The sequence below is a fragment of the Aricia agestis genome, chromosome 14 (genome assembly GCF_905147365.1).
Source record: "Aricia agestis chromosome 14, ilAriAges1.1, whole genome shotgun sequence".
Lineage (NCBI taxonomy): Eukaryota > Metazoa > Arthropoda > Insecta > Lepidoptera > Lycaenidae > Aricia > Aricia agestis.
In genome coordinates, this window is record NC_056419.1 from 10,279,195 (window position 1) to 10,297,633 (window position 18,439).

General features: G+C 42.6%; 1 protein-coding gene across 7 annotated transcripts in view; it reads right to left on the reverse strand.

Moving 5' to 3' along the window:
* Positions 1–932: 932 nt before the first annotated feature.
* The window catches only part of LOC121733870 (lysine-specific demethylase 3A), a 200,247-nt gene continuing 182,740 nt past the window's right edge, over positions 933–18,439 (reverse strand). For 6 of the 7 annotated variants that reach the window (XM_042124264.1, XM_042124269.1, XM_042124267.1 and 3 more), the window contains 8 exons: positions 9,324–9,522; positions 7,056–9,188; positions 6,769–6,916; positions 5,468–5,598; positions 4,904–4,992; positions 3,617–3,830; positions 2,637–3,119; positions 933–2,522 (listed from right to left, as the gene is read on the reverse strand). In XM_042124264.1, coding sequence (XP_041980198.1) covers positions 1,485–2,522; positions 2,637–3,119; positions 3,617–3,830; positions 4,904–4,992; positions 5,468–5,598; positions 6,769–6,916; positions 7,056–9,188; positions 9,324–9,522 — 4,435 coding nt within the window. In that variant the 3' untranslated portion in view covers positions 933–1,484. The remainder of the gene's footprint in view (positions 2,523–2,636; positions 3,120–3,616; positions 3,831–4,903; positions 4,993–5,467; positions 5,599–6,768; positions 6,917–7,055; positions 9,189–9,323; positions 9,523–18,439) is intronic. The other variant, XM_042124265.1, reaches the window with a different exon arrangement.

Here is an 18,439-nt window from a genome sequence, read left to right on the forward strand (position 1 = left end):
GGGTCAAGTTAATTAAAGATAATATCGTACTGGTTAGGACTTAGGTATTATACGGATACCTGACGTGTTTGACTTATATACCTACAAATCTTTAAGTATTTTAAATATCTTACCGACAGCAAACTAAGTATATGAAACATTGAATGCTTTTTTATTATATCCTATTCTATTTAGTTTTCGGTTAGGAGCATGATGATATTATCTATTTTTTTAACTATTTTAAAAATTAGTTTCTTAGTTGCTTGAAAAAGCGTCATCTAATAGACTTGTTGAGAACTACTAAAACATTGAGCGACACCTGCCATCTAGCGTGCAGTAGCATCACTAATAATTTTGTTATCATATCTTAGATGGCGCTGATACATACAGTTTTCAGGTTTATCATTTTTAAAATTAATATTTTGTTCTACAGTGATATTATTATTATAGACTTTTTAACATAATATCAAGCCACCGAGGCGTCATTGTATACTTAAATACCAGCGTAGCGTGGCTGATGGCCGGGGTGTACCCATTATATAAATAAATAGACGCCTATACGGTCCTAAGCTTTCATTTATATTTAGACAAAATTAACCCCCAAGCGGCAGCCGGCTGCCGCATAACAATTGAAAATCTATTACGTCTGCGATACCCACGATGGAGGTGGTATATGAAATTGAGGTTCAAGAGTATAATTAATCATTTCTTACCATATTTTTTAGCAATAAACCCTTCTTGTTATCCACTTTACTTACTTGCAATGCTATCACTAGCTGTTCACCCCGACTTCATACGCGCAAAATAAGATCCAGCAGGAATCGTGTATTTAACAAAAGTATATCAATATCTGCGCCGAATTTTATTAAAAACGGTCTAACCGTTTTCACATGACGCTGTGACCAAAAATTTGTAAAGTACTTAACAGTAAAATAATTGAAAATGAAACAAACTTTTAATATAAACATCTTTTTTATTCCAACTTATAACCATACATAATATACACAGTACAAAAAAAAACTCGTTTTCTTCTAATACAGTTAATAAGGACAAAATAAAATTGTCGCTTCTCGTTTAACTATTCACTTTCATTACCGACCAAATTGAGAAATCTAATATAGGAGAAACTTATCTACACGCGCTTCGTTCAATGTACAACGCTTCCAGCGAATACGTTCACTTCAATACAATAACTTAAACGTAACTCTCAGTATGCACTCGATGGAATTCGAATTAAAAAATGTACACATTACATACATAACACTATAACTACTTAAGCTGCTACAATAATCAGAAGAGTTTTTGTATTTCGATTAAGGAACATAAAACATATCCACATCTCGATATCACCATATTCAGACTAATTTACATTGCACTCGCTCCGGCCGCGCGCGGCCGACACTCGCTCCAATCTTACGGTAAATGCGGAACTTAGCTAACGTTACGTTCGAAGTTGAGATCAAATGCCGTCAGTGCGGCGCGTCAGGGCTGCGCGTCGCCGCGCGTCACTGTGACGCCGCCAGCGCCTCCTCGAGGCAGCACAGCGAGTCCTTGACCGCGTGGTAGACGATGTTCTTTATCTGCAGCTTGTCCTCCTTGTTGGCGTGCGCACGCGACAGGCGGCGGAACTGCTGCGCCAGCTCGAAGCAGCGCGACACGTTCTCCGGCGACACGAAGTCCTCGGCCACCTTGATGCAGTCGAGCAGATTGCGGACCTGGTGCGGCGCGCCGGCGGGAACGAACACGGCGTCGCCCGGGCACTGCAGAATGGCGTACCCCTCCACGTCGTACTCGTCGTACAGGCGGCGGCGCAGCGCGGCGTCCAGGTACCAGGTCTGGTCGTGCACGGGGTCGTGCTGCGGCCGCGGGCGCGCGCCGCGCTCCAGCTCCGCGCGCACTAGGAAGTCGCGGATCTTGTCTGCGTCCCTGGCGGCGTAGATGTGCCACAGCGCGGCGGGCGGCCGCTGGCGCGCGCGCCTCCGCGACAGCACGTCCACGCCGGCCTCGTCGGCCGCGCGCTGCGCCTCGCGCGCCCGCTCGGGCGCGTCGGCGGGCGCGCTGGCGTGCACCATCACGTTGACGGCGTCGCTCACGTCGAGGTGCAGGTTGGTGGTGCCGCCGGCGCCGCCGTACGCGGTGTACATCTTGGGGCCGAGGTCAGGGCGCACGAAGCAGTCGGGCAGGCGCGCGGCGAGGTTGAGGCGGCCGGCGCGCGAGGTGTACTCGGCGAGGGGCAGGGCGCGCATGAGGTCGTCGAAACGCGCGGGCAGGAGCTCGGCGAAGTCGTCGCCGGGCGGCCAGTCCTTGAGCTTGAGCACCATAGGGGCGCCGCGCTCGTCGCGCAGCCGCTCCCCGGCCAGCTCGAAACCGTCCCAGAACTTGCGGGCGGGCTGGTTGGGCACCACGAGGCCGGACGCGCAGTTGACGAGGTCGACGCGCGTGTCGCCGAAGTCGCGGGAGAAGGACTCGGGAGACCAAAGCCCGCGGTCCAGCAGCGTCGACAGGTCCGACACCAGCACCGGCTGGCCCAGCTTCCACTGGTCCTGCGACGACAGACAATACGTTCATTAACATTGCATTGAGATAGGAAGAAATAAAAAACCAGCATAATAGTCAACGCGATACTGAACACTGCAACATAATAATATGAGGCCTACCTGGAACGGCTTGTAGTTGCCGGGATGCGCCGGATCAGTGAGATGCAGCAGCTTGCCGTCGCACAGCCAGGCGTGCGGCACGTCGGGGTACAATAGCTTGGACTCTGTCAGCGTCATAATACGAGTGGGAAGCTCCGCGCCCGCCGCGCGATCGTATCGCTTCACCGCGTCCGATATCGCGAACGGTTTATCGTTATCGTCCTTCTTATCGATTATGCTGGAGATGACTTCGTCTAGAAGGTCGTTGTTCTTCTTCTGCTTCTTCTTGGGCGTCGCTTCCCCCTCGGGCGCGGGACGGATGAGCAGCTCTCGGAGCGTGGAGTAGTTCCCCTCGTCGGAGTCGGACGAGCTGGAGTCGGACTTTTCGTCTTTGGTGTCCTTCATCGGCACGTCCGTCAGCCAGCTGATGCCGGTCTTGCCGTTCTCCGACTTGACGGGCGAGCCGTTCGTATTCTCCTCTTTAACTTCCTCTTTCTTAACGTTCTGTAAAAAGAATTAGTGGACGTTTATAAAAAAAAAACAGTAAGTGTCTAAACACACCATGCCGAAGTTCCGCGGCGGAAGTTCGGCATGATTACGTCAGCACTCAGCAATGTCAAACGCATACAATATAAAGCGACATAATTTCGGCATGGTGTGTCATCGGTAATTTAAAATACATTGCAGACGGAATCAAGCCGAACTTCCGCCGTAGAACTTCGGCATGGTGTGTTTAGACACTAACTGCATGGCATCGTCAAGTGACGTCACAAGTCACAACCCTACTAGTATTACAAATGCGAAAGTGTGTCTGCCCGTCTGTTACTTCTGCACGCTTAAACGGCTGAACCGATTTCATCTTTTGGTATGATATTATTGCGGAAAATTTTGCGGTTTCCTCGCATCGAACAAACGGCGCAACAGAGTTGTAGACGTCATCAAGTATAAATCTGAATATCTACATAAAACAGAGGGGAAAACATATAAATATTATAATTTACCTTATTTAGCGCATCGCTGAGTAACCTCCTCGCAGCGGCCTTCTTCTCCGCGTCGACAGGTGGCTGGTGTCCGCAGGCGCAGGGCGGGAGGGCGAAGGCCGCGCGCGCCGCGTGCGCCCGCGCCGCCGCCGCCGCCAGCGCCCCGCCCGCCGCTATCTGCGTCAGCAGTAACCGCCGCGCGGGGTGCGCCGCCCCCGACGTGCATAGTAACCAGCTGAGGACAAACATATTGTTAGTTCACTTTGTGTGATATGCGTGAAGGCCGCAAAGGAAGATCTTCCGACCGAGCGAGGTGATATGCTCGGTCAGGCCGAAGCCCACGTGATACATTTCAGCTGTCGTATATAGTTTAAACAAAGGACTGATAAGTGATATCGTACTTTTTTAATTTATTTTATTTTATTCAGAAAACTCACAGCTTTTCAAAAATTTCACTAAGAGTACAATTATAGAAACATAAAGCCATTTATAAAGTTTTCACATATAAGGATGTAAAATATGTATGTAAATATTCAGTCAATACCTACAGTAAAATATATTAACCTTTTTGAATTTTAAATTAAAGAACAAAACGTTTAATTAAAGTACCTAAATAAATAACGAACTCCAAATTCCGTAATAAATAATTCCACCTTTAAAGTATACAATATAAAGTTTTTCCTTACATTTTAATTATTCATAAGATATCATCGAATAATGTCAAGGGCGTTAGTAATTTGAATACTTTATAGCTATTGTTTATCTTCCGTTAATTCTTTAGAAGCTGCACTATTATGATGTAAAAATGCTATTTTATATTCCTTCCTCGTTTTATTATTAAGTTCCACAGTAATTTGAATTTTAATTACTTATAAATAAACTGATAAGTTTAACTTATTTATCAAATCTTCTACCCAATTTTACACATATGTATACAGGATGTAACGAAACTAAGAGATAATACTTTAGGGTATGTGTTCCTTGTAGAGAGTTCACTGTGAAAGTAGCAGCGTTGAAAGACCATTTTTTTTGTATCGTCAAGCGCCCCAGCGTCACGAGTTTCCCATACAAAAGTGAAAAAAAATTGGTCTTTCAGCGATGCTACTTTCACAGTGAACTCTCTACAAGGAACACTTCATTTTGTTACAATAAAGTATTATCACTTCGTTTTGTTACACCCTGTATATAATATGAACTGCAGTGCAACATCACAAATATCTTTAGGTAATGTAGTAGGCGAGTAGTATAATAATGTGATTATGATAATATGATGATATTAGTGTAAATAAAGTGTGACAAGATATTTACCCGAAAGAATCTCTCTCTCCGTTGGTTGTGACGTTGTTTGTGTTGTTGGTCTCACTTGTTGTGTTGCCAGCTTCACCGGACGTTCTTTGCTATAATAATGCAAAAAGTTTTTATGAGTATTATTTTACTAATAATAGCATGGATTAAATGTTTAATTACTAAAACCTAAAAGTCTATTTGACAGCAACATTATTTCTAATTGCATGCCGCCTAACATGCTGCTAGGATCTTTTGGCACTTGAATGATAGTGATAGTTGGATCTTTCAAAATAACGTTACCCTGAGGTTTAAATTTGGTTACATTAAAAATATACTCATATACATTGACAAGATGGGTAAAAGACGTTCTGATTTTTGGTCAAGATATTGGTCAAGATACATGATCATTCAGTCTCTCATGAGTCAAGTAGCAGTGGTCTTAATCGCTTAGGATAGCTTGGGTACAGAAATGTCAGCAACGCGAAAGCTTTCTGCGAAGTCTATAGATGGGTTATGCCCCTGCATAATGCGCTTTAATGGGCATATTTCCCACTACGACTATTTATATATCCATCTCTCTCTCACCTTGTAGCAGTCGAGACAGACGACGAAGCCGCACTTGCCGCACGTCCAGTGGAAGTTGAACAGCGTGGTCTCGCACACGTCGCACATCTCGCGCACGCCCTGCACCACGCGCTTCCACGCTATCGTCTTGTCTGAAACGTACATGAGTCACTGTCATATATTTTATTTGTTAATTGCTTGATCTTGCAATCAGTTCTCCAACTATAAGCTTTGTCATAGTAAAAATAGGGGAAGTAAGTTATCTTCATACAAAGGTACCGCGCGCGGCTTGTATGTGTGCGTCATAGTATCAATGCGTCGCCACACGGCACTCAACAAAATCTCGGACAATATTTCGGCATAACCAGTCGGGGCTAACACTTTACGCTGCACGCTCGCGCCGCGCCGCGCCACGGCTAAACGAATCAAAAATGTCCGATCATAATCGCAGGAGTAATAGATATTGCTGTGTGTTCGGGTGTTTTTGTGTTTTAATAGTAATGCAACAATTCCAGAATTGTCTTTGTTTAAATTACCTGTTGAACAGGAAAGGTCAGTACTACTCACTTATTCTAGCATAATATAATAATTTTTACTTGATGATCAGATACCTACTTACTTCTTTTTTATTGTATTAGTTTTCTATTACACAAAGGAACTAGGTAGGTAGGTAGGTAGATCTACTTTCCCACTAGAACATAGTATAAATAAGATAATGTTTTATGTACTTTTGATCCGTCAACTAATTTGCCGTTATTGCTTTGTTTACGTAATAGTAATTTGCCGATTTCTCTGTGTTATAGTCTGTAGACCGTATATTAACTAACTACTTACAGTCAATTACTTATTTTAAATCGTAATTAAAAATAAGTAATTGACTAATTGTAAATCACAATACACAGAAAGCATAGTTCGAATCATAACAACAGATTATTCCCACACCAACCCGCCGCGCCTCCGCGCCGCCTAAAATTGATAACCCTAAGACAGTAAGTATATATCGCGGATTGGGCCGGAGTTATCCTACTTCCCCTCCTTTTACTATGGCTTTGTAGTGTGGCTGAAATCACGTCATATATCTTTTTTAATTTTTGCTAAAAACCCGCACTGCATGTTTTGCGTTAGACTATCTACGTTAGCAAAGTAACTTGAAAGACAGTGTCATAACATTCTCTAAGTAAACTATAGTTAAAATGAAATAAGATGGCACCACCGGTCATTGCCCTTTTGTCTAGGAGCGATGAGTAAAATACTTGCACTGTATTCTGTTAGCTTTAACAAAGTCATCATTTCTCATCGAGATATTCCCACAGATCTCTCACCTTCATTTAGATGATGTGACTCCGCTTCCTTCTCCTGTTGTATTAATTGACAGAACTGGTCTCCGATCTCTCGCAGTAGGAAGCAACTCATCTCTATGTCTAACTCCGCGGCGCCCGGCGACGCCGATAACCATAACTTCTTATCATCCTGTAACAAAGGGCAGAGCGCTATTAATAAATCGCCTAGGAGCTTAATGATATTATTAGACATTGATTTTGCTTAAAAAAATTAATGTTTAAAAAAATCTGTCACTGAAATTTAAATTAGATATGGAAATAATAATTACCTCTTCGGCGTCCTTGTAGGGATCCGAAAATCCGGCTATAGCTAATTGCCTATTTTTGGCGTATTTCAGTCTTCGGAAAGCGTAGAAGCGGCAGAATATGTTGAGCATGTCCTTGTCACGCTGCGCGGGCGACCAGCGGCACTCGCGGCACTTGGCCAGGCGCGGCGCCACCTCGAAGCACGGCCCGTTCTGCAGAAACGAGTCGGGCGCGGGCTTGGCGCGGGGCGCGGAGGGCGCGCGGCGCGGGGGCGGCTCCTCCCGCCGCCGCCCGCCTCGCCCTCCGCCCCGCCCCGCGCGCCGTCCCCGCGCCCGCCCCCCGACGCCGCGCCGGCTCGACGTGCTGCCGCTCCCGCTGCCGCTGCCGCCAGACTCAGAGTCTTTGTCGTCGCTCTCCTTGTCGCTTTCGCTGCCGCTCTCGGCGGCGCGCCGCCGTTTGGGATCGTCGTTGGCGCGCCGCACGGCCCCCTTTTTCCGCTTCGCCTTCGGGGGCTTCCTCTTGGGCGGCGACGTCGCCTCGCGCTCTGAGCTCGAGCTGTCGGGGTCGCCAGGCTCACCGCGCCCGTTCGGTTCCTTCGGCTTCCGGGGCTTGGCGGTCTTGCGCGCGCCTCGCGGAATCGAGTCGGTGGCCACGGGGACGACGACGTTGGGGACGGAGTCCTCGGGCTCCGGGGGCCGCGCGATGGTCATCGGCAGCGTGATGCAGGTGCCGCCGCCGCCGGAGCAGTCGCCCTCGCCGATGGGCGCCGTCTCGTGCCTCTGCAGCCAGGCTTTCTTACCGAGGTGGCGGACCGGCGCCGCTCCGTCGCGCGGCGTCGGCGAGGCAATCTTCGCCGGCGTGTCGGCGTCCGCCCCTGTCGTTACGGGGGGCGTGGCGGGTGGCGCGGGGGGCGTCGCCGCAGGGGGCGGCATCGGCGCGAGCGTCGCGGGTGGCGACGTCGAGGGGACGGGGGTGGCGGGCGCGGGGCTCGCCGCGGGCGTCACACGCGGCGCCGGCGAGGCCCCCGCGGCCTTCTCGGGGGTCTCGACGCTGCCGTCGGCGGAGGGTACGCGCACGTCGCAGGGCGGGCCGGGAGCCTGCGGCGCGGGCTCGGAGCCCAGCGGCGTCCGGCCGACGCTCGCCGCGGCCGCGATGAGGGGCTCGGGCGCGGGGCTCGCGAGCCGCCGCCGCTTGGCGTCGGTGTCGGCGGGCTCGAAGGGGTGCCGCCGGCGAGGCGAGCGGGCGGGGTCCTCCCGGCTGACGCCGAGGTCGAGCGGTTGCGTCTGGCAGGGCGAGGCGGAGCCGGCGGCGTCGACGTGCACGCGCAGCTGCGGGCGCGGCTCGGGCGTGCGCGAGTGCGCGGCGGGCGGAGGCCGGGCGCGCGGCGCGGGCGAGTAGGCGGCCGGCGGGGGGTAGGGGACGGGCGGGGGGTCGGCCTTGGTGAGCTGCAGCGCGGGCTCGGCGGCGACGGCGAAGTGGGCGGGGCCGGGCGAGTTGCCGCCGGGCTTTCCGTATATGTGCGGCGGCGCGGGGCTGGACACCTTGGGCTTGGCGGGCGCGGCCTGGTAGTACTGCGCGGGCGAGCGCTGCGGCGGCGGCGGCTGGTAGGCGCGGCGGCCCTTGTCCTGCGGTGGCAGCGCGGCGTGCGGCGCGGACTGCAGCGCGGGGTGCGGCGGCGCGTGCGGCGAGAGGCCGGTCCGGTACGGCCGGGAGGGGAGGTAGTGGGGGGATGGCTCGCTCCGGGGCTTGCTCGGGTACGGATGCTTCTGCTCCAGGTGGATTTGTTTGGCGTCGTGTTTGACTATCACAGAATTCTTCTCGGGGACGAGGGGCGGCGGGGCGGGGAGGTGCTGGTCCTTCAGCTTGTCGTACCGGTAGGGGGGATAGTTGTAGGGCGCGAAGTTGGGCTCGCCCTTGGGGAGGGGGTGGGGCTTGTCCTTAGGCGGGGCGGCGCGGGGCGGGTGCTGGGGATGGGGGGCGTGGTGGGGGTAGTCGGGGTGGGGCAGGCGGTCAGTGGGGTGGGGCGGGTGCGGCGGGTGCGCGGGCGGGGAGTAGTAGGCCCGCTCGGCGGCGCGCAGGCGGTCGTGGTCGGCGCCGGCGCTGCCGCGGTTGGGCGCGAGGCTGTTCAGCAGCGACCACGACATCGACCGGTCCCGCTGCGACAAAAATTTGCCTTATTAATTTGTTACTGGATTCGACGTAATAATAATATATTTTATTCAAATTCTAGTGGTTTACTTATGAAATAAATAAATTGACATAGAAGAAAGGTTGATATTTTTAGTTTTTACCATATTAATCACCTTTTGAGCAAGCCTGAGGGATTCTTCGAAGTGCCTTGATACAAGTTTCGAAGCCGCATTCTCCTGCTCCCGCCTCTCCTTATCCTCCCTCTCCTGCTTCTCCCTCTCTCTTTCTCTTTCCCGCTCTATTCGTTCTCTTTCTTTCTCTTTTTGTTGTTTATCTAAAATTTCTCTTTGCTCCCTCTCTCTGTGGACAATAAAGTAATTTAATTAGAAGAGTCAAAAGAAAGTAAGAATTTAGATGCTTACATTATAACCTCGATCTGAACAAACGCTGTGGACGTGCGTAAGTCACTAGGGTGCATAATGTAAATTTCTGTACTTGCTACCATTATTAATAATTATGAATTATATTAGTTTAATTATAAAATTAACCTTTATATGTTGAAACAAAACACTTTACATTTCAAATATCATTGAATGTCGAAAAATTACGTAATGTGTTGTGTATTTGAAAGAAATCTTGGAAATTGGAATAAGCACTTTTATCTATGTTGATAGTGTATTATTGTATTATCTTATCGTTTATCTGTAAAGTGCTGATACAGTGGGTAAATGTTTTCGATGTTGCGACTTACGTGTCATAGTTATATCTGAATACTTAGATGGTGACTATGAACAGTAATATTTTAAAGACAACAGACAGGAAATAGATAAGTGTATGTTTTGTGTTATTACTCATTTAGTATTAACTATTAAGGCCCTTTTTAACGTTGGGTAAATGGGTCATGAAGCCTTCATGACCCATTACTCTCTCACTGTCTTAGACTGCAGTAAGTAAGATTTTAACTGAATGCACCTCATTCACTAAATGTTCGTCTACGACAGTTGGATAATACGCCAACCTTATTTTTTTTTGATTCTAGATGATTGGATTTTTTTTTAATTCTAGATAATTTTTATTATTGACAATATCGTCTATTGGTTTCAGTTCGGTTGGGGGCCCTCTGTATTCGCGGGGCCCTGTGCCGCAGCCCAAAAAGCCTTATAGTAGATCCGCCCCTGCATGAAGGATACCCATGATTGCAGATGTATTACATTTAAACACAATCGACGTCGATTATGATTCATTGGTAATTGAAAATGTTACGCAAATGTCGGAGTAGAGCTGGTAGGGTGACCAGATGTCAGGAATTTTCCTGACATGTCAGGAATGCGGCCAGAAAAGGGAAATGTCAGGATTTTCGGCAAACAATTGAAACAATAAAATTTAATACACTAAACTTTTTTTTTACAATAACAAAAAAGGTTAAGGCACAAGTACCTACTTTGCCTTACCTTATTAATAATCGTAATAATCTTTTTACGATATAAACATAATAATCGTAATAATCTTTTTACGATATAAACATAAATCAATCAACTATGGGAGTTACGTTTGTTACTTTATTATTCTTAGCATCGAACAAAACTTTATGTTTACTGTCTATGCTGGTGCTGCCTCTAGCGTGAAAACATTGCAATAATTTATTCTATTAAGAGGATACACCAGGGGCTAGAGAAATGAAAAAAAGTAAGTGTAATATCTATAGCTGTCTCCCTTACCTCAAGCCTATAATAATAGCTCCCACACCGGTTTCGGTGACGGTGGCCGGTTTCATTGAAACCAGGCCAGCTACGCAGGAGTATTTTTATAGTGCCCAAGTGTGTGCGCAGTACACAAGAGCACTCTCTATTCCTTTACTCTCATAACCCAGTGGGACAGCAGGCCGACACGACCGGCGAGAGATCAGGCGCAGGACCGACTTTTTACATGCCCATCCGACTTATGGATCATCTTACTTGTCAGACAATCAGGTGATCAGCCTGCATTGTCCTAACCAAACTTGGAAATAACATGTTTCCAACGCGGGAATCGAACCCACGACCTCCGAGTCAAGAGCCGCGCTCTGTACCACTAGACCACGGAGGCGTTACCGCATTCAAGCCTATACCGCAGAACGCGAAAGAGACAACTGCAGAAAATCAACGATTCGTTGTCCCCTGATTCCTTCTCCAAAACTTAACCGATATAAGTACTTTTTTCATTAAAGATTAAGGAAAGGCTTGAGCTGTGTTCCTATGTTTTTTTTTGTATAATCTAGCCAAATCTGTTTTCTGGATGTTTGAACACAGCGGAAAATCTGGCCATTTTTTTGGGTTTTTGAAAAAAAAAAAAGAAAACATAGGGACATTGGGCATGGAGATAGTAGCCGTGGATATTCAGGAAAAAAATTATATTATACTTATTACACAGTATAGCAATATGACATATCCCTACAGTAGTGAAACGAATGTACTTGCGCAGAGCAACGGAGGGGTACCCGCGGGGAAGCGGGCGGCGCGGGCCCGCGTACACTAACTCGCGGAGTTTGTGTACCTGCGCCCACAGGGGTGACGTTGGCGAGTTGTCTACGAATTTTGTGTTGTAAAACGATAATTTATCTTATAAATAATGGGATATTATAATAAATGTTCAGTGTACGGATGTAAATCTGATTCAAAAAACAAAAAGGATTTAAATTTTCATAAATATCGGCTCACAGTTTACACTAATATTGTGTTGGCCTTGGCGGCATGCATTTGCATCTCTGTTTTGTTGTTTACGTTGTAAGAAGTGTAACAAGGAGAGAAACAATATAGAATAAATTAAAAATCTGTCAAATACCCTGTTTACAGTTGTGCTAACATTCTGAAACTATTTAGTGTTTTAGTAGAAACGGCGCACATACCTCACTATTACATCACTCTGTCGCAATAAAACGTTTGCGAACATTAACTACAAAGTTGACGTGTCCGGTCGTGCGCATTTCATACATCCATAATAAACAATATACCGTAAGTACTAATATTATAAATGTTTTTCTGTCTCTCTGCGTCTTCACGCCCAAACCGTTGAACCGTTTTTGCTGGGCATGGAGATAGTTTGAATACCGAGAAAGGACATAGGATACTTCTTATCCCGGAAAAATTTACGGTTTCCACGCGATAAACAAATTTTGGCGCAACGGAGTTGCGGGCGTCATGCATCTCTAGCTAATGTAGACTCAAAGTATGTTCATAGCAAAGAGTAAAATCGGTCCAGCGTTTTGGGCCTAATAAACAGACATACAGACAGGCAGACACACTTTCGCATTTATAATGTTATTATGGATTACAATAATAATAATATAATGTACTATACGTTCGGCATTATTTTTAACTGTGGTAGGACCTATGTCCCAATGACATAGGTAATAATCACCCTTACCTATGTCAATCCTCAAACCAACCAAACCTCAAATATCTTTAGAATGTCGCATTTATAACTCTATTAACGAAAGTGGTAACATACCTAGACGAAATTAAATGTTAAGCAAAATGACCTTCTTCTGAAATTGGTACCTATCTAGTTTGGTCGCGTTACCTCAAACCCAGCCGACAGATCATAATTATTAACTTTGGTGGGAAAATGATCTGACATGATCCGACCAAATGAAGTTGTTTTTGCTCAGATCCAATTCTTGGAAATATTATAATGTAGTACCTAATTTTAGAAAATGAAACAATTCGGGGCTTATTTTCAAGTATAAAAATGAATTATAAAATCGAAAATTTTGGGTTAGTCGCCCCCTTAAGTGGGGTGACACTCAGAGACATTTAGTTACGATTAACCTTCAATTTAATGAAGAGTTTGACAAATAATGTATGGGGCTTATGTCAAAATTTTAAATTAATTACGTAGGTAATTAATGTTCCACTCTGAGTGCCACAGGACCATAAAGTTAATATACCTAGCGGAATAGAGCAACAATCTCGAGCTGTCAAACGTAACCAAAAATGGTATGGTTTTCATCTGTGTGAAAAATATGTGTACGTATACACTTACACAAACATGATTGAACATGAATTCTATGAGATTTAAATTGTCAACGTGCGGCACGTGCCGACTGGACGTCAAAAAAAGAGTGCAGCTGTCATGTATCACACATCTCTTAACTACGCGGTGTTACTGATAGTGACATCCCTCTTGCTTAGGCCTTTGTTTCTCTATTCCGCTAGGCATATAAACTTTATGGACAGGACACACAAAATAATCGGTCGCCCATTAAATACATTGTCGTTTATCACCAGTCACCACACACAAGTCGCTACACTTTGTTAATTATAATGTTGAGAGAATAAGTTTCAAATTATCTCTTTTAAATTTTGTTAGTCTCACTAAAACTCAACTGCTGAACCGAATTGCCAAATTTTAGTATTGAAATATTCGTAGATGTCCAGGAAAGGTTTTTTTTTGTTATGAAATAAGGGGGCAAACGAGCAAACGGGTCACCTGATGGAAAGCAACTTACGTCGCCCATGGACACTCGCAGTATCAGAAGAGCTGCAGGTGCGTTGCCAGCCTTTTAAGAGGGAATAGGGTAATAGGGGAAGGTAGGGATGGAAAGGGAACGGAATAAGGAAGGATAGGGAAGGGAATAGGGTAGGGGATTGGGCCTCCGGTAAACTCACTCACTCGGCGAAACACAGCGCAAGCGCTGTTTCACGCCGGTTTTCTGTGAGGACGTGGTATTTCTCCGGTCGAGCCGGCCCATTCGTGCCGAAGCATGGCTCTCCCACGTCAAAATTAAAAAAGGTTTTTATTAGGATGAAAGTGATACGAAGTTCACCCGGTCATATGGTTTCAAATAGAATCCATACCTCCATACTAATATTATAAATGCCTGTATGTCAGTCTGTCCGTCTGTACTGTGTCTGTCTCCCTGTTATCTCTTAACGCTAAAACCGCTGACCCTATTTTGCTGAAATTTGGTATATTAGATACCAAATTTCAGCAATTTGTGATGTTTATGGACCCAATGCAGTATCTGTGAGAATAGCGCAAATTTGGTTCAAGCGTTTTCAATCCGGAAATTTTGATATCAAAGATGCACGTCGCTCCGGTCGCCCTGTTACGGACAAAACTGATGCAATTTTTGAAAAAGTGGAGCAAGATCGGCATATCAGTATTAACGATGTAGCTGAAGAACTGGGGATTGACCACAATAATTTCATATTAACTAGTATGCCATAATACTATTAACCCAGACCTTTTTCACATAATATTTTAAAAATATAGCTGAAGAACTGGGGATTGACCACAATAATTTCATATTAACTAGTATGCCATAATACTATTAACCCAGACCTATTTCACATAATATTTTAAAAATATAGCTGAAGAACTGGGGATTGACCACAATAATTTCATATTAACTAGTATGCCATAATACTATTAACCCAGACCTATTTCACATAATATTTTAAAAATATAGCTGAAGAACTGGGGATTGACCACAATAATTTCATATTAACTAGTATGCCATAATACTTTTAACCCAGACCTATTTCACATAATATTTTAAAAATATAGCTGAAGAACTGGGGATTGACCACAATAATTTCATATTAACTAGTATGCCATAATACTATTAACCCAGACCTTTTTCACATAATATTTTAAAAATATAGCTGAAGAACTGGGGATTGACCACAATAATTTCATATTAACTAGTATGCCATAATACTATTAACCCAGACCTATTTCACATAATATTTTAAAAATATAGCTGAAGAACTGGGGATTGACCACAATAATTTCATATTAACTAGTATGCCATAATACTATTAACCCAGACCTTTTTCACATAATATTTTAAAAATATAGCTGAAGAACTGGGGATTGACCACAATAATTTCATATTAACTAGTATGCCATAATACTATTAACCCAGACCTATTTCACATAATATTTTAAAAATATAGCTGAAGAACTGGGGATTGACCACAATAATTTCATATTAACTAGTATGCCATAATACTTTTAACCCAGACCTATTTCACATAATATTTTAAAAATAACTTTGTCTATTGTGTTCGAAATAATCGGTTTATTAATTCAATGAAAGTAACTAGAAGGTTTATGCGTAAAAAGTAGAGAAAACAATAGTTTTATCTCATTATTGAAATATTTTAGTAATATGTAATCAAAAAAATTTAATAATATCTACTGCAATAATTGAGTGACGATTCACAAAGATTCGTAGAACCTTCCTAAGGCTTGTATTGACTCAAGGTCAAAAGCTTTGTCAAAAAAACTGTTTTGGCATAAGCTAACTTCTTCGTCGTGGATAAGCAATTTGAAAAGGGCAAATTATTAAAATACTGTTTATTTTTTGATAAAAATGCTTAGACTGTCGATTTAAAATGATAAGAGCTTTCTAAGAATCGACTTTGGTTTATTGACCTTGAGTTTCGTGTCAAGGTCACTAGGGTTGTTGTAAGAATGACTGGTGCGAAATTAATTAGTCACTCTTATAATAGCTAAGCAAATCAACGAACAAAATAAACTTTTGATACCTGCGCTAATACCAAAAAAAGCAAAAAAAAAAGTTTGAGAAGCTACTTCTTTTTGCTTTTTTTGGTATTAGCGCAAGTATCAAAAGTTTATTTTGTTCTTTGATTTGCTTAGCTATTATAAGATTTTGTTCATTGCAACAAACCGTGCTATGTTTTTAATTATTTTATTATATTATGTTATAGATATGTGTATATATATATATATATATATATATATATATATATATATATATATGTATATATATATATATATATATATATATATATATATATATATATATATATATATATATATATATATATATATATATATATATATATATATATATATATATATATATATATATATATATATATATATATATATATATATATATATATATATATATATATATATATATATATATATATATATATATATATATATATATGTATATATATATATATATTTTTGTTCTACTTTAATTACACACACAAATTATATTTTCATGTATATATTATAATGCTTATATTATTATTTACAGTCAATGTTATCTATTTTATTTATGTTTATAATATTTATTAACTATCTTACACACAACCCATACATTTACTACACATAATATTATAATTATTTATTGTGTGCCTCAAGAGTCAAGACGTAGTCTGTCCAACGCCGACAAAATGGGTCCACAGAATATCAGGGACTGTGGAGCCCACAGTCATGAACCTGAGTGGATTCCACTTCAATAGTTTGGGCATTACACCACCAACCAATTCGTATCTGGCGCCTTGCTTAATGCATTATTATGTTTTGTTTTATGGTTATTATTATTATTATTTTTTTTTTCTCTTGCATTGTTGTTGTTGTTTTTTTTTTTTTTTTTTTTTTGTATTTCTGATTACTATCAAGCTACTTGTATTGTGTGGTGTTTTTAAATTTAAATGTACAGAACTTTGTGTAATGTCCAGATTACTGAATAAACGTTTATTTATTTATTTATTTATTTATTTATTTATTTATATCTGTACTCAGTCACTACTCACTCTCTGTCTGTCTATACACTCCTGTGTTTTGACGAAACTCAGACCTCGTTTAATAAACAGTAATAACTAATACCACATCAGCCATCTTCACAAATCACAAAATTAAAAATATAAAGAATAGTTACATTTTCGAGACTTGCGTATGCTTAAATAAAAATAACTTTGGAACCCAAACTAAAATAATTATGTTAGCAGACGTCCAAACTCCAATACAAGGTCAAACAAGTATAATCTAGGTCAAGTGTAAAATAAGGGAACAACCTGCCAAGGAAAATAAAACTGTAAATAATATCTCCTATTACTGATTTTCGGAATGTATTAATAATGATAATAATCTTAATGTGTGGGTACTTTGTCAAAGCGCATTCAATACTTTTACAGCGAATACTAAATAGGGAACACGAAAATATGAAAAAATCGGCCAAATGCGAGTTAGACTTGCACACGAAGGGTTCTTTACCGTCAAAGACCGAAAGTAGGCAAAAAATATGTTTTTTTTTGTATGGGAGCCCCCCCTTAAATAATTCTTTTATTTTAATTTTATCATTAATGTACTTAATTAAGGATTTTGAAAACATTTCAAGCACGTAGCTATTGCCATTATTGATTACGTGCAAAAAAGGCCAAAAAAAAACACGTTTGTTGTATGGGAGCCCCCTTAAATATTAATTTTATTTTGTTTTTAGTATTTGTTGTTATAGCGGCAACAGATATGTACATAATCTGTGAAAATTTCAGAAGTCTAGCTATAGCGGTTCTTGAGCTACAGCCTGGACACACACAGACGGTCAGACAACGAAGTCTTAGTAGTAGGGTCCCGTTTTTAACCTTTGGGTACGGAACCCTAAAAATGATTAGATTTTGTCCATAAAAATGATTAGATGTTGACTTAATGCATAATATCTCTAATATTATGCATTAAGTCAACACCTAGTCTCTGAGGTTGTTCTGTAATGCAATATTCATCTTTCTATCGTATTGCACTACACAGTTAAGTGTTCAGAGCTCGTCTACAAACAAGTAAGCCATCAATACTCAACTCGAACTCACTCCTGACAAAGTTCGAACTAAGTTTGCAAAGAAAACTTCGCACAACTTTGTCAGTTACGTTTGACTCACCGAGACACTCAGAGACATTTAATGATGACTAAAATTCAATTTAATGAAGAGTTTGACAGGTAAGAATATGTTTATTCAGAGAAGTTGATAATTCCTAGGCAGATGGCGGACCTACATAATTTGGTACAAAATGTCGAATTGACATGACCCGACCAACTGTCTGCCTTGGAACCAAGATCTTAATTTAATAACAGTTAAGTAGTCTTGAAAATATAACTGGCGCACTCAAAGACGAATATAAATTACTTAACCATAATGAAGATTTTGGCATAAAAATTTTGGCATAAAAATAATAAAATAAATAAATAAATTATAATGTCTGGAAATATACATAGTACAATGTAACGGTTTAAAAAGATTTTCATTATTAATTTGAACAGCAAGAGCATTACATATTATCAGCAATCCCATCTGACTTACGTTTAGGGTGGGTTGCACCAACTAACTATAACTGTAACTTTAACTACAATGCAAAATGTCAAATCTTTGGTTAAAGTCAAAAATAGACGCCATATTTAACTATAACCTTGAGATCGACAAGGTTTTAAATGAACGTGGCGAAAAAAGGAACTAACGCTGTCATCATACAAAAACGCCAT